This window comes from Salmo salar, chromosome ssa10, assembly GCF_905237065.1.
Source record: "Salmo salar chromosome ssa10, Ssal_v3.1, whole genome shotgun sequence".
NCBI classification, from domain to species: Eukaryota; Metazoa; Chordata; class Actinopteri; order Salmoniformes; family Salmonidae; genus Salmo; species Salmo salar.
The window spans coordinates 112,022,950-112,039,694 of NC_059451.1; the positions used below are offsets into that span (position 1 = coordinate 112,022,950).

The window sequence follows — 16,745 nt, forward strand, 5'->3', positions numbered from 1 at the left end:
TTAAAGTGACTCAGAGTGCAGCCAGCTCGTGTGAAGGAAGGAGCCGACACTAAAACTCCTGTATATTTGTTCATGTGCACTTTGAGAGGCAGTGTTACTACTAATCTCTGATTACTGAGCTGCTGACAGTGAAAGGGGCGATAATGATAATAGTCTTATGATTCTCTAGTCTTTCTACAGTACCATGTTGTAGTCTTTCTACAGTACCGTGTTGTATTCTTTCTACAGTACCGTGTTGTATTCTTTCTACAGTACCATGTTGTAGTCTTTCTACATTACCATGTTGTATTCTTTCTACAGTACCATGTTGTAGTCTTTCTACATTACCGTGTTGTAGTCTTTCTATAGTACCGTGTTGTATTCTTTCTACATTACCGTGTTGTAGTCTTTCTATAGTACCGTGTTGTAGTCTTTCTATAGTACCGTGTTGTAGTCTTTCTAAGGTACCGTGTTGTATTCTTTCTACAGTACCGTGTTGTAGTCTTTCTATAGTACCGTGTTGTAGTCTTTCTACAGTACCGTGTTGTATTCTTTCTACAGTACCGTGTTGTATTCTTTCTACAGTACCGTGTTGTATTCTTTCTACAGTACCGTGTTGTAGTCTTTCTATAGTACCATGTTGTAGTCTTTCTACAGTACCGTGTTGTATTCTTTCTACAGTACCGTGTTGTATTCTTTCTACATTACCGTGTTGTAGTCTTTCTACAGTACCATGTTGTAGTCTTTCTACAGTACCGTGTTGTAGTCTTTCTACAGTACCATGTTGTATTCTTTCTACAGTACCGTGTTGTATTCTTTCTACAGTACCGTGTTGTAGTCTTTCTGCAGTACCATGCTGTAGTCTTTCTACAGTACCGTGTTGTAGTCTTTCTACAGTACCATGTTGTATTCTTTCTACAGTACCGTGTTGTATTCTTTCTACAGTACCATGTTGTAGTCTTTCTACAGTACCGTGTTGTATTCTTTCTACAGTACCGTGTTGTAGTCTTTCTACAGTACCATGTTGTATTCTTTCTGCAGTACCGTGTTGTATTCTTTCTACAGTACCGTGTTGTATTCTTTCTACAGTACCGTGTTGTAGTCTTTCTACAGTACCATGTTGTATTCTTTCTGCAGTACCGTGTTGTATTCTTTCTACAGTACCGTGTTGTAGTCTTTCTACAGTACCATGTTGTAGTCTTTCTACAGTACCATGTTGTATTCTTTCTGCAGTACCGTGTTGTATTCTTTCTACAGTACCGTGTTGTATTCTTTCTACAGTACCATGTTGTATTCTTTCTACAGTACTGTGTTGTATTCTTTCTACAGTACCGTGTTGTAGTCTTTCTACAGTACCGTGTTGTAGACTTTCTATAGTACCATGTTGTAGTCTTTCTACAGTACCATGTTGTATTCTTTCTACAGTACCGTGTTGTAGTCTTTCTACAGTACCGTGTTGTAGTCTTTCTACAGTACCGTGTTGTAGTCTTTCTACAGTACCATGTGTTTCATTTACATTTACATTTACATTTAAGTCATTTAGCAGACGATCTTATCCAGAAAGACTTACAAATTGGTGCATTCACCTTAAGATATCCAGTGGAACAACCACTTTACAATAGTGCATCTAAATCTTTTAAGGGGGGGGGGGTTAGAAGGATTACTTTATCCTATCCTAGGTATTCCTTAAAGAGGTGGGGTTTCAGGTGTCTCCGGAAGGTGGTGATTGACTCCGCTGTCCTGGCGTCGTGAGGGAGCTTGTTCCACCATTGGGGTGCCAGAGCAGCGAACAGTTTTGACTGGGCTGAGCGGGAACTGTGCTTCCTCAGAGGTAGGGAGGCGAGCAGGCCAGAGGTGGATGAACGCAGTGCCCTTGTTTGGGTGTAGGGCCTGATCAGAGCCTGAAGGTACGGAGGTGCCGTTCCCCTCACAGCTCCGTAGGCAAGCACCATGGTCTTGTAGCGGATGCGAGCTTCAACTGGAAGCCAGTGGAGAGAGTGGAGGAGCGGGGTGACGTGAGAGAACTTGGGAAGGTTAAACACCAGACGGGCTGCGGCGTTCTGGATGAGTTGTAGGGTTTAATGGCACAGGCAGGGAGCCCAGCCAACAGCGAGTTGCAGTAATCCAGACGGGAGATGACAAGTGCCTGGATTAGGACCTGCGCCGCTTCCTGTGTGAGGCAGGGTCGTACTCTGCGAATGTTTTAGAGCATGAACCTACAGGATCGGGTCACCACCTTGATGTTAGTGGAGAACGACAGGGTGTTGTCCAGGGTCACGCCAAGGTTCTTAGCACTCTGGGAGGAGGACACAATGGAGTTGTCAACCATGCCTCTGTGACTCACCCTCAAGTCACTCATTAGTCACTCCAGATACCCATTACAACCACCCTGCTTTAGATAATCATCAGTGGAGAAACTCAACAGATGGTTAATCAGTGAAGATATTAAAGAGGTAGGCAGTATCAGGATGAGTTGACAGGAGTTGCTGAACTTTTGGATACAGTATCATTGCAATATTACAATTCTTAACAATTGTGTGCTTATTTGTTGCTCCTCCTTTCTGAGTATCACTGTGAGAACAGTGTTTTTGGCCCGGCATCAAAGCGTAGTTAGAGACAGTGCCATCAGGGTAACTGAGATTATGTGTCCACACCTCTAGACCTCTAGTCTTGCCGGCCCAGATGATATCCTTTGTGTTGAAAGCTGGTAGAGGGAGGAGGCAGTGGAACAGTCTGGATGTGCCTTGTGCCAATACTCCCTGGGCATTCCGTTTCATTTTACATGTATCTTTTTCATTGGTTTTTTAAAAATGATTTTACATTACAAAATATGTAATTTTTTTTAGGAGTGGTGGCAATATATCATATAATTAAAATTGTTGACATCCATAAGTCTGGCAGATCGAAGCCTGGAATATTCCATCTAACATGGGTACCAAGAGTGATATATCCAGAACTGCAACCCCAACCCGGCAGTCTTCTTCACTTTCTACCAGGGGCAGTCTAAAGTTGCGCCCCAAATGGCACCCTATTCCCTATAAAGTGTACTACTTTTAGACCAGAGCCCAATGGGTCTTGGTCAAAAGTAGTGCACTATAAAGAGAATAGGCTGCCATTTGGGACGCATCCTAACTGATTATCTAAAATGGCAGCCAGAATCCTGCAGCCATGGCAGACAACAATGACATAATATTCAGCTCATGTCAGTGGTTGTGTTGGATGACCTTGGCTTGGAGCAGAGTGTAGGTAGGGAGGAATGTGTGATTCAGGCCAAGATCCAACCGCTTGTAGGTATGTGAGATGTGTTCATCTAAAGATCTACGGCCAAATTCTGAATTATGGATAGATAAAGGTTCTGAAGTACCTAATCTCATCCAAATGTAGAACCTAGGAATTGTGAAATATTTAGGCAGAATTGTAATTGTTATATAGACTAGAGGAGGCCTTTCTCTCTGTGTGAAATGGTCGTATGTGTTGTTTACTGTAATGTATACTAAGTTGGCAAATCAGACGAAACATTAGATTGTACTTTAGCTGCAAGAGCTGCAGAGTACCAATAGGGGGCATACACACCCCTCAGAAAACACAGCTTGAGGACACAGTGCTTTTCTGATTGAACAGATTCAATGATCAGAATAATGTATATTCCTCTAAAAGAAAAACAACATATTCAAACTATGAGAGTTTGTTTGATAAAGAATAGGAATGAGGAGTTGTCCCAACTCACTCTCTTGCCAATGCATATTGCCAAAGCTCGTTAGTGGATTAATGAGTGTGTGTGTTGACTCAGGTCAGAATGTGTGCTGAGAGGGTGGAATAGGTTCATTATCAGTTGGCATGGGGCAGTAGAGGGGGAGAAAGGTGTAGTGTGTCTAGCACCAGTCAAGTCGACTTGCATTCCAAAGGGACTGACTAATCCAATGACACACATTCACATACCTGAGCTATGCCCACCTGTTCTTTCTTTTAGCGTTTGTGTGTCAAATAGAGGGGAAATGAGAACGAGGAAGAAACACAGAGACTGAGACAGAGAGAGAGGGAGGGAGATAATGAATAAGTGAGAGGGTGAGGGAAACATTGTGCAGGCTCCAGTCATTCCAGAGTAACTGATAAGTACATAGCTGAAGAGCTTTAGCACTGAGAGGCTCCCTCCTCTATCTATCTCCATATGATGACATTTTGGCTAAGACAAGTGGGTCACTACTGTATAGACAGATACAGATTAAAGATATATTGCTCAGGGTCATTTTTAGTAGGCATGAAACGAAAGAATTCAGATTTGTTTTCAATTGCTATGGCGTCCCTAATGAACACGACCCTAGGTCTCCAAGTAACTGAGAGGAAGACTTGCAATGAACGCTTCGGTCACCGGCCAGGCTCGACAGAGGAAGATGTCAGGCTCGCCTAGACAACAATACAAAGAGGAGAGGGTAAAGAAAGGTGAGAGGTCAGAGGTTACAACAAGCCAGTGACAGCAGAGAAGGCTAAAGGAGTGAAATTGTCATGTTTCCACCTATCACCAGAGGGCGGCAGAGACCGTCCTAGAGATAATAATGACACAGGTGTTTTCAGTTACTAATTATGATTTTCTTTACCCTTTGCAGAAGCTAGATTTTTTTGCTGTGTGCGTCTGTCTCCTGACTGAGTTATCAAGTCATAGTGTTTGTTGTTTTCCCAAGTTTTACTTTGTACCTACTGTTGAACTTTTTCCCAGGAAAGTATTTCAGTTTATTCTAAACCACTGGTTCCTCGTCTGGTTCTCTTCTCTGCTCCTGGGTCACCTCACGTCACATAAATAGGGTAGACACAAAATGTACAGCCTATAAGGCTGTTGTACTTCCTGTATGTTATCCAAACAGGACTTCCAATCAGTGAACCTCAATGCCCAGTCCACTACCATACAAATGTAACTTTTTTTAAACACTTAGCTAACGCAGGGTCATTCAACCCAACAAAACGTTCAGGATTCTGGGCACGTATAAAACATTTTTTTTCTCCAGCTCTTAGAGAAAAACCTGGGGGTTCTTGCTATCTCGGTTCTCAACCTCAAGAGATGCCCTGGTTTGATGTGTTCATGCAGGGCTCATCTGCAAAAGAGACCCTGGTCTCAGCATGACTCCCTGCTTAAATAATGGTCTTTTTTTGTTGCAAAAGTTTAATAAATGAAACTGAAACCCCTTGACTGCTTAGTTGACAGATATTACGAAATGCACCCTATAGGTAGATGATGTAAGGTAGTCATTATAATGACACCATTCTGTTACTATCTCACCGTCAGGTCACCCTTGTAAATAGAGATTTACTTTGCCTGGTAAACTAAAGGATGTACATACAGACAATGATAAGATATTTCACACTGATAATATAGCTTTATTACACTGAGACTGTCAGACGGCATAACGACGTAACAACATATGTACCATCATTATTTTCATAGACGAACCCGTAACAGTGCTCATACAGACACTCACACTGCACAGACAGTGAGAAACATGGACCAATTCATGGATTTCTAAGCCATTTAGTTACCAATAGAAAACGTAGAAGTCTATAGTGAAGGAAGTGAGCCTGCTAGCTCCAGTTGTTCAATGACTGTACAGTATCTTTAGTTTGTTTGTACTGTGCTGTACCTACAACAGTCACCTGTCATAAAGTATATACACACACGTTTACCAGTTAAATCCTACATATAGAAGACACATCCACAAAGGTGCTATCCCTTTAATATAATTTTGTACAAAAGGCAGTGGTTCATTAAAGTTTAGTTTAGTGGATTTGTTCATTGTTGTGGCACCACTGCTCAGTTATGGCATTCCATTGGACCAATATTGATTGAGGATCATTTTCATTATAAAGGCATTCTAAAAAATATAGTACAGCATTTTTAACATTTATTTGAACAAACATTCATATCTGTCCATTGCTGGCCTGATCATTAATTACATCACAGCAGTCATAGTAAAAAGCCAAACACTTCACAAAGGAAAGGCAAAATGGTAACATTTTAACATTGAAGTGGTCTTTCAAAATGCTGACATAGCTATTGTACGAATACTATCATGATTGACAGTAAAAGTACTTTTCTCAACTGACGTAACACTATTATTATGATGCCCAAAACCATAAAACGTTCAAACGTGTCTCCAATTTCCCCCATTTCACTCTCTGAAGTCAAAATGATTATGTCCAGTTTCAGGCTGAGCTTTTACAAACCGTTATGACACATGCTATGTAGACATTATGACAGGCCGTTTCAAGTCAAAGTGTTACCTACCAAAATACAAAAAAAACCACTTTTCAACTGGGAAACATCTGCAGATTACAAATAGGTGAGTCACTCACGGCAACAAAGCAGTGAGACATTTAAAATGAAGCACATCAAAAGGGAATCATCAAAGATTATTACACTCATAAGAAGTATCCAGTGTAGCTGCTACACACCTCACGGGCCGGGTAGCAGATTGGTCCTCTTGCCAGCTACTCTGCACCACCTCGGTTAGTGAGAATATCACCTGGAGGCTGGAGCACACATTGTAATGACAAAGCAGGCATCTTTTGTCTTCCTTCAGTCCCGGTGCGCAGGGAGCTTGGAGGGAGGAATGCGAGGAGAAGTGGGAGGAGAGGGGCATTCAGTGATAGTGCGGAGGATGAAGGTGTAACATGTTTCTTTACAATACACCACCTTTCATTGACATAGAGAAAAAGAACAGCTGGAGCCTGGCACTTCGCCAAATCTCTAAGCACATGCCACCCAGTAACAAGCAGAAATGTCTCCAAAATCCTCCGGTCCCCTCTTTAGGGAAGGGAATCGTTCAAATCATGGCGCTTCACTTGTACTTCATACACACAATGTGCTTCTATAGGCTTTGTTCTTTGAAAAGGTTCTCCCATGTCTCCAAATTGTCTGTGATAGAGACAAGAGGCCTGACCTCCTGAACTCAGGCTCCAGGGTCATACCAGGGTCAAAGGTCATTGGAGATTCTAGAGCAATTTCTAGGTTGTCGAGCAGAGGCAGACCAAGGTCATCCTTACAGTTCATACAGGCCTCAGGCGTACAGTGATGCCTGTTAGGTTGGTCGTCACTCATCGGTCAGTATATATACACATTACACACATGTACTGAACGCACGGCACAGGTCAGTATCCTCAAACTGTCTTTTCTCAGTCAACGAGTTTGTCCAGTGTCTGTCTGTCAGTCACATACACTAGTTCTCCAGCGACCCAAAGTCTCCACCACCTCAGGCCCACTATTTACTCCCTCTTTCTTTCTCTCTGTCAAGCTCATTCTTTTTCCTCTCCTTTCTTCCATCACTCTTTTCTTCTCTCTCTCTCTCTCTCTCTCTCTTCACCCCCACCCCCACCCCCCATCAGGTGCAGCAGTCTCGCTCCAGGGGGTGGCCCTGACGGGTGGAGGAAGAGGACGAGGATGAGGAGTAGGAAATGAGTGAGGGATAGGGGGTCATCTTGTCGATGTTGACATAGGTGGTGTTGAGAAGTATGTAGTGCTCTCCACTGAAGCTGGAGAAGATGGACTTGATACGGGACACCAGCTCTGAGAAGGTAGGCCTCCGCTCCGGTTTAGGGTGCCAGCACTCAACCATCACGTTATACCTGGGGGGTGGGATTTAGAGGAGGGGGTTAAGATTAAATGCACATGAAATATCGTTTTTAGGTACAGTGAGGGAAAAAAGTATTTGATCCCCTGCTGATTTTGTACGTTTGCCCACTGACAAAGAAATGATCAGTCTATAATTTTAATGGTAGGTTTCTTTGAACAGTGAGAGACAGAATAACAACAAAAAAATCCAGAAAAACGCATGTCAAAAATGTTATAAAATGATTTGCATTTTAATGAGGGAAATAAGTATTTGACCCCTCTGCAAAACATGACTTAGTACTTGGTGGTAAAACCCTTGTTGGCAATCAGAGGTCAGACGTTTCTTGTAGTTGGCCACCAGGTTTGCACACATCTCAGGAGGGATTTTATCCCACTCCTCTTTGCAGATCTTCTCCAAGTCATTAAGGTTTCGAGGCTGACGTTTGGCAATTCGAACCTTCAGCTCCCTCCACAGATTTTCTATGGGATTAAGGTCTGGAGACTGGCTAGGCCACTCCAGGACCTTAATGTGCTTCTTCTTGAGCCACTCCTTTGTTACCTTGGCCGTGTGTTTTGGGTCATTGTCATGCTGGAATACCCATCCACGACTCATTTTCAATGCCCTGGCTGAGGGAAGGAGGTTCTCACCCAAGATTTGACGGTACATGGCCCCGTCCATCGTCCCTTTGATGCTGTGAAGTTGTCCTGTCCCCTTAGCAGAAAAACACCCCCAAAGCATAATGTTTCCACCTCCATGTTTGACGGTGGGGATGCTGTTCTTGGGGTCATAGGCAGCATTCCTCCTCCAAACACGGCGAGTTGAGTTGATGCCAAAGAGCTCCATTTTGGTCTCATCTGACCACAACACTTTCACCCAGTTGTGTCTGAATCATTCAGATGTTCATTGGCAAACTTCAGACGGACATGTATATGTGCTTTCTTGAGCAGGGGGACCTTGCGGGCGCTGCATGATTTCAGTCTTTCACGGCGTAGTGTGTTACCAATTGTTTTCTTGGTGACTATGGTCCCAGCTGCCTTGAGATCATTGACAAGATCCTCCCATGTAGTTCTGGGCTGATTCCTCACCGTTCTCATGATCATTGCAACTCCACGAGGTGAGATCTTGCATGGAGCCCCAGGCCGAGGGAGATTGACAGTTCTTTTGTGTTTCTTCCATTTGCGAATAATCGCACCAACTATTGTCACCTTCTCACCAAGCTGTTTGGCGATGGTCTTGTAGCCCATTCCAGCCTTGTGTAGGTCTACAATGTTGTCCCTGACATCCTTGGAGAGCTCTTTGGTCTCGGCCATGGTGGAGAGTTTGGAATCTGATTGATTGATTGCTTCTGTGGACAGGTGTCTTTTATAAAGGTAACAAGCTGAGATTAGGAGCACTCCCTTTAAGAGTGTGCTCCTAATCTCAGCTCGTTACCTGTATAAAAGACACCTGGGAGCCAGAAATCTTTCTGATTGAAAGATCTTTCTTTCCCTCATTAAAATGCAAATCAATTTATAACATTTTTGACATGCGTTTTTCTGGATTTTTTGTTGTTGTTATTCTGTTGTTTTTTGTTGTTATTCTCACTGTTCAAATAAACCTACCATTAAAATTATAGACTGATAATTTCTTTGTCAGTGGGCAAACGTACAAAATCAGCAGGGGATCAAATACTTTTTTCCCTCACTGTATATATATTTTGCTTACTTAGGTGTTTAGTAGCCACTAGCCATATTAAGTTTGACAGTTTTGTTACAGGGCCCCATTCATTCTGGAAATACTCTATGTCAGTCAATGTTCATGAATAGAGTCCTGAATAGTTATGGATTGTTCTGTTTCGTGCTTCGCTTGGTTGAATCTGCATTATGATCTACATCCTCCATTAAAAACCTAATGTTGTCCAAAGACTGGGTAAGATAGGGAGGATTTCACTCTATCGTGCCCTTTCTAAACATTCAGCTTCAGTAGTTCTACATGCTTTATAGTTTACATAGCTCTCTCTCTCTATCTATCTCTCTCTCTCTCCCTATTCCCTCTCTCTATCTCTCTCCCTATCTCCCCATCTCTCCCTCTCTCTTTCTATTTCCTCTCACTCTCTCTCTCTCTGTATATATATATATATATATATATATATATATATATATATATATATATATATATATTCTCTTTCTCTCTTTTTCCTCTCTGTCTGTCTCTCCCCCTTCCTCTGTCTGTATATCTGCCCATCTCTCCCTGTCGGTGTCTCTCTCTAACTCTCTCTATTCCCTCTGTTGGTCTCTCCCCTGTCCACTGTCCCTCCCTCCCTCCCTCCCTCCCTCCCTCCTCCCTCCCTCCCTCCCTCCCTCCCTCCCTCCCTCCCTCCCTCCCTCCCCTCCCTCCCTCCCTCCCTCCCTCTTCCGGTCTGTCTCTCTCGCTCTCTCTCTCTCTCCCTGTCTGCATATCTGTCCTTCTCTCCATGCTGTACCTAAGTTAACAATGGGCCTCTGTTCATCTCAATGTCTCTGCCAATGAGAAGCACTGAGCCATGCCTCTATGTACATTGGTCAAGGTGAAGGACAGGGGAGTGTATGTGTGTGTGTGTGTGTGCACTTTTATTAATAAAATCATCTGTCTTATATCTGGGAGTGATTGGGAATAAGCTTGAAGAGTGTACATGTATGTATGTTTGTGTGTGTACAAGATTGTGTGTGTACTGTCTGTCTGTGTGTCTGAGTGTGTCATGTGTTTGCACTACTCACAGGGCGTCGGGGCAGAACTCTGGCTGCAGCAGCCGTCTCCCCTGCAGTAGGAACACTGTGATGTCGAAAGAGTTGACGTCCGAGTAGGGCGGGGCTCCCCGGGTCATCAGTTCCCATAGCAACACGCCAAACGACCACTGAAACACAGAACACCAAATGGACCAATAACACATCAGATCACATCACAGTACTTTACAGGCTGTGTCTGAATTGGCACCCTATTTCCTATAAAATGAGCTACTTTTGACCAGAGCCCTATGAGCTCTATAAGTCCTATGATCCCTATGACTCCTATGAGCCCTATGATCCCTATGAGCCCTATGAGCCCTATGAGCACTATGATCCCTATGAGCCCTATGAGCCCTATGATCCCTATGAGTCCTATGATCCCTATGAGTCCTATGATCCCTATGATCCCTATGAGTCCTATGAGCCCTATGAGCCCTATGAGTCCTATGAGCCCTATGAGTCCTATGAGTCCTATGAGCCCTATGAGCCCTATGAGTCCTATGAGCCCTATGAGCCCTATGATCCCTATGAGTCCTATGATCCCTATGAGCCCTATGAGTCCTATGATCCCTATGATCCCTATGAGCCCTATGAGCCCTATGATCCCTATGAGCCCTATGAGTCCTATGATCCCTATGAGTCCTATTATCCCTATGAGCCCTATGAGTCCTATGAGTCCTATGAGCCCTATGAGCCCTATGAGTCCTATGAGCCCTATGAGCCCTATGATCCCTATGAGTCCTATGATCCCTATGAGCCCTATGAGTCCTATGGTCCCTATGAGCCCTATGAGTCCTATGATCCCTATAACTCCTATGATCCCTATGAGCCCTATGAGTCCTATGAGCCCTATGGGCCCTATGATCCCTATGGGCCCTATTAGCCCTATGATCCCTATGGGCCCTATGAGCCCTATGATCCCTATGGGCCCTATGGGCCCTATGAGTCCTATGAGCCCTATGAGCCCTATGGGCCGTATGATCCCTATGAGTCCTATGAGCCCTATGATCCCTATGGGCCCTATGGGCCCTATGAGTCCTATGAGCCCTATGAGCCCTATGGGCCGTATGATCCCTATGAGTCCTATGAGCCCTATGAGCCCTGATCAAAAGTGGCACACTATATAGGGTAGAGGGTGCACTTCTGGACACAACCCCAGTTTTTCCATATTTCCAGCCTTCATTGAAGAGAGCAGACAGACAGGAGGAGTGTTAAATGCAGCTAAGGTTTGTGAAATAATAGAGTTATAGAGGTAGAAACTGTAACAGAGACAAGCTAACCCTGTAAACAGAAACTGTAGCATAGACAAGCTAACCCTATAAACAGAAACTGTAGCATAGACAAGCTAATCCTATAAACAGAAACTGTAACAGAGACAAGCTAACCCTATAAACAGAAACTGTAACAGAGACAAGCTAACCCTATAAACAGAAACTGTAGCATAGACAAGCTAACCCTGTAAACAGAAACTGTAACAGAGACAAGCTAACCCTATAAACAGAAACTGTAGCATAGACAAGCTAACCCTGTAAACAGAAACTGTAACAGAGACAAGCTAACCCTATAAACAGAAACTGTAACAGAGACAAGCTAACCCTATAAACGGAAACTGTAGCGGAGACAAGTGAACCCTGTACATTAACCAGAGAATGAACAGTAAGAGTGGTGATTTGTTAAGAAGGAGTGGGGCTGAGAGGGTAGCAGGCCAGATTAAGGCTGATGCTGAGTATAGGTTCTGATCGATATTGTACGCGTTTCTGTGTGTGTGTGTGTGTGTGTGTGTGTGTGTGTGTGTGTGTGTGTGTGTGTGTGTGTGTGTGTGTGTGTGTGTGTGTGTGTGTGTGTGTGTGTGTGTGTGTGTGTGTGTGTGTGTGTGTTGGTGTGTGTGAGTGAGTGAGTTTGAATAGATGAGAGAATGGTTATGTAATACTATACAACGGGTGGTTCTAATCTTGGATGCTGATTGGTTAAAACCGCATTCCAGGCGGTGTCAACTCCACAAGTAACCACCAGCTAAAGCTATGACGTTGAAATGCCTATTCACTGTTCCGTCTCAGGGCGCAATTCACTGTCTCATCAGCCCAGCCAGGCAATTTATACACTTGATCTACACTGGAAAAAGGCATCGAGATACCATTTCTCATTTCTTTTAGACTAGCATTTGGTTAGACTAGAAAAACAGGTCAAACGAAACTAAATGTAGCTAGTTTGCTGTCTTTCCAGTTTCAGTTTGAAGTGATTGTGTTAGCTGTGTAGTTGGCTAGCTCCTCTGAACAGTGTCCTGATGAGAGAGCACATTTCCGATGGCAGGCAAAATCGTGCATCATCAGCTCATTTTGGTGGATGTATCCAAATAAATGTCACTAGAAAACATCTTAAACAAATGCAAATGCAGCTACTTTGCTGTTATTTTTTCTTCATTGTTTGAAGTGACTGTGTTATCCATAGTTGGCTAGCTAGCAAGCAAGAGGGAACATTTAGAACAAACGACTGGGTCGCGTCCAATGATATAGAACCAAAAGACTTCACGACCGGTTTGCGTCTCTGGCAACCTAACCGATAGAACGAACGACCAGCTGGCTTGGGTAGCAACCCTTGATTTGTGTTAGGACTATATCGCATGGAAGGATGAAATGGTATGTATAAATTCATGAAAATAAATGAAAATATGAATATATGTCAATCATTATTTGAATATGTTGGTAACGCGTTGTATAAAAGTGATAATGCCCTATAAGCCGGTGTTTGAGGATATATTGGCACGGTTTGCCAGTCCAAGACAATATATCCTCCAAACACTGGCTTCTCGAGCATTATCACTTAACTGTAAGTGAATTAATAAGTGGATAATGGTGTGTGTACATGCATGTGTGTGTGTGTGTGTGTGTGTAGGCTCTTACCACATCTGACTTGGGGGTGAACTTGTGTGTCTGCAGGCTCTCCAGGGCCATCCACTTGACTGGTAGTTTGACTCCACTCTTGCTATGGATGCTGTAGTACTCCTTTTCATACACATCCCTGGCCAGGCCAAAGTCTGCCACCTTCACTGTGTAGCTCTCATCCAGCCTAGCAGAGGAGAGAGGGACGGCTTCAACCACAGCCTTACTGGAGATTTACAGAGCTAGGGGAAACTGGCAGCCATGTTGGATTCAAACATTCTTACTAGAGTGTTATTAACCTGTAATGGTTGGAGCAAAATGGCACCCATTAAAATAAAACATCTCAAAGTATGCATGACTGTATGGCATGACAATGCGTTAGCTCTCACTATAATGGTGACTACACTTCCACACACTGACTGTCTGAGAGTGCATTTGACAGTTGGATCCAGATCTTACATGCAGTTCCTGGCAGCTAGGTCTCTGTGGACGAACTTCTTGCTGGCCAGATACTCCATGCCCCTGGCCACCTGCACACCAAAGCCCATCAGGTCCTTCACTGTTGGGTTCTGGGGAAACAAGGAAGGGTGTGTTTAGGTGATATGCACTGTTGCTAGGCCAAAAAAGACTGAATAGCCTGCACGCGATACAGATGTAGGATTTTAATTTGACCAGTTTCTCACAGCAGGAAAATAATCCTACAGCAACAGTAAATGTGAAGTATTGTGTGGATTATAATGAATTGTACTTTTTGTAGGGGTGGATTCATTTTTTGTTAGGGCAAATCAAGTTTGAACATTTTAAGTGGAAATTTAACTTTAGAAGCCTTTTAAACCTTGAATACACTACAAGTTTGCATGTCTGCTGTGCATGACATTTCCTGCAACAACAGGGTGATCAAATGAAGACCCTACATCTCTACAATATATGCTGCTCCCATGCTTTATTCCTGTACTTAAATATACAATGTTTCAGCTGCAATGGCCTAAATCAGCCATTATTCCAGCCAAAACACTATGACTTATAAAGGTGATTGTATGCCTAGAGTTTGTGTATGTGTGTGTGCATCTTACGTGTGTCTCGTCCCTGATAAAGTTCCTGAGGTCTCCGTGCTTCATGTATGGCAGCACCACCAGAGGAGAGCCCTCAGGGGGCAGACAGATCCCCAGGAGAGACAACACGTTGGGGTGGCTGAAGTCCTTCATGATGATCCCCTCCTTCAGGAACTGAGACACCTCCTCCAGGTCAGTAATCCCTGAAACACAGCAAGATATTACAGGATTGTTTATTTATTTATTGCCTTTATTTAACCAAGTTGTTGAGAAGAGAACACATTCTGTTTTACAACAACCTGACATTAAAGTTTAATCATGTGCTGTTAGATGGACCACCAACAAAAACGCAAACAAAAACAGGCCATCAAGTCATAAACCTCTATCTCTTTACCGTTGTGCCATCTAAACCTTAGTTATATACCACTGTTAGGAGCCCATGAGGAGCCAGTCTCCAGGCTGTCTGAGCATAGGGACTGTGACCCTACCCCAAACCTATAGGTTACTGCTACACAACACTCCCATTATCCAATCGAATCAGTGCTCCTGGTGTCACTGGTCTTTCCCCCTCCCCTTCTCTTCTAATCTCGTTGGAAACAGAATCTCATTTAGCTAAGATAAAACGTCTGATTGCCCTTTCACTGTAACTACCAGATGACGACACACACAGAAGCAAAGAAGGACAACTCGCCATTTAGTGCTGAGTAAAAGAAAGATCAAAGAATATCTAAGAAAACGAGGCTGTTAAGCTGGATGTTAAGAACTATCTGCCTACTGCAGAAACAACATGGTGACATCACCTACAATATTCTCCAAACCATGTGCCTTTTCCATGACAGTGACAAGTTCCCTGGGGAACTTCTTTATTTTCTTTAAAGCTCCCTGGGGAACTTTAGGTCACTGTAAACTCAATGAGAAGGCCAAGGCTCAGAGAACAAGGCAGTGGTAACCCTCTATCGCCATGGGTTACCACCAGCCCAGCGGCAGAGCTTCCCGAAGCCTTGTGGAAGACGTATCTAGGACATTCAGCTCTCAGGGTAAAGTGACAGGTTACACAATTAGAGCGAGGGGGACCCTAATGTCATCCTCACCACCAGGAGCCAATCCATCTCAATCATCCTTCCACAGGACACACCGCCGTAGCACGTTCAAGAGATCTCTAAAGTTGTTGTGGCGTTGCGTTGTGTGGTGACATATCAGAGCAATGAGATTTGAACACTGACGGGGTGAACTGTGCCTTTGTGGTCATGCAGTACTCACGGTTGAGAGACTTGATGGCACAGTGCTGCTTCTGTCCGTCAGCCTCCAACAGGGTACCGTGGAACACACAGCCAAAGTGCCCTGTATGAAGAAGAATAAAGATGATGTCAAATAAGCAACAACCTGAGTGCTTGATGTTAGACAATACACACTTTACACTGAGGAATCCTTGATACCAAAACGATTTGTTTGTTTCTGAACTATGCTCACGAGGATTAAGCACCCGATTCTCTAGCCCATTAAGTCATTTGGAGGCATGTCAATGGAGCAGTCAGTCACTCAGAAAAGCAAGATTTCCCTTTGTTGAAGCCAGTGGTGTAAAGTCAAATTAATTTAAAGTACAACTTAAGTCGTTTTTTTTTGGGTATCTGTACTTTACTATTTACATTTTTGACAACATTTACTTTTATTCCACTACATTCTTAAAGAAAATAATGTACTTTTTACTCCATACATTTTTTTGCTGACACCCAAAAGTACTCGTTACATTTTGAATGCTTAGCAACAGAGGAAAATTGTCCAATTCACACACTTATCTGGCCATCCCTACTGCTTCTGATCTGGTGGACTCACTAAACACAAATGCTTCATTTGTAAGTTATGTCTGAGTTGGAGTGTGCCCCTGGCCATCTGTAAATTAGAAAAGCAAAAAAATTGTGCCGTCTGGAATTTTACATGATTTATACTTTTACTTTTGATACTTAAGTATATTTAAAAACAAATACTTTTAGACTTTTACTCAAGTAGTATTTTACTGGCAATTGTGTATGATGAGTATGACAATTGTATACTTTCCCCACCACTGGTTGAAGCCTAGGTGACTTCTATAACCCTTTACTGGAGGGCCATTCATACAGCACCCTACAGTAGTAGCCATAGCAGTGGGAGGCTATATCTCCCCCTATCTGAGCTCTGAGTTACTGTGGCCCTTATTGAATTATATGTGGTCGAGAGGGTTCAGTGCAGCTTTGCAGGGGTGTTGGGGTATTAAAGCTAGAAGAGCGTAGAGAACTCTCTGAGGCGTTCTCCCATCACAATCCCTGCAGATGCAAAGACTGCTCAGCTTACACCACACGGATCAACAATGGAGCTTGCAATGCTACCCGGGTACAAATCACCCCACCCCATAATTCTGCTTTCGGAATCCCCAGGCTTCCCCGAGGGTTGAGCTAAGGGGGAGGAGGCAGATTTTGGGAGCATTGTCCCCGAACATTGTGGGGATGTTAATAACAG

The 16,745-nt window shown here is 43.5% G+C and overlaps 1 protein-coding gene across 2 annotated transcripts in view; it reads right to left on the reverse strand.

Annotated features, from left to right (window-relative positions):
* Positions 1-5,328: 5,328 nt before the first annotated feature.
* The window catches only part of LOC106561553 (hepatocyte growth factor receptor-like), a 97,243-nt gene continuing 85,826 nt past the window's right edge, over positions 5,329-16,745 (reverse strand). For both annotated transcript variants that reach the window (XM_014125645.2, XM_014125644.2), the window contains exons 16-21: positions 15,513-15,593; positions 14,274-14,455; positions 13,660-13,769; positions 13,222-13,387; positions 10,313-10,449; positions 5,329-7,590 (exon numbers count right to left, since the gene is read on the reverse strand). In XM_014125645.2, the coding sequence (XP_013981120.1) occupies positions 7,347-7,590; positions 10,313-10,449; positions 13,222-13,387; positions 13,660-13,769; positions 14,274-14,455; positions 15,513-15,593 (920 nt within the window). In that variant the 3' untranslated portion in view covers positions 5,329-7,346. The remainder of the gene's footprint in view (positions 7,591-10,312; positions 10,450-13,221; positions 13,388-13,659; positions 13,770-14,273; positions 14,456-15,512; positions 15,594-16,745) is intronic.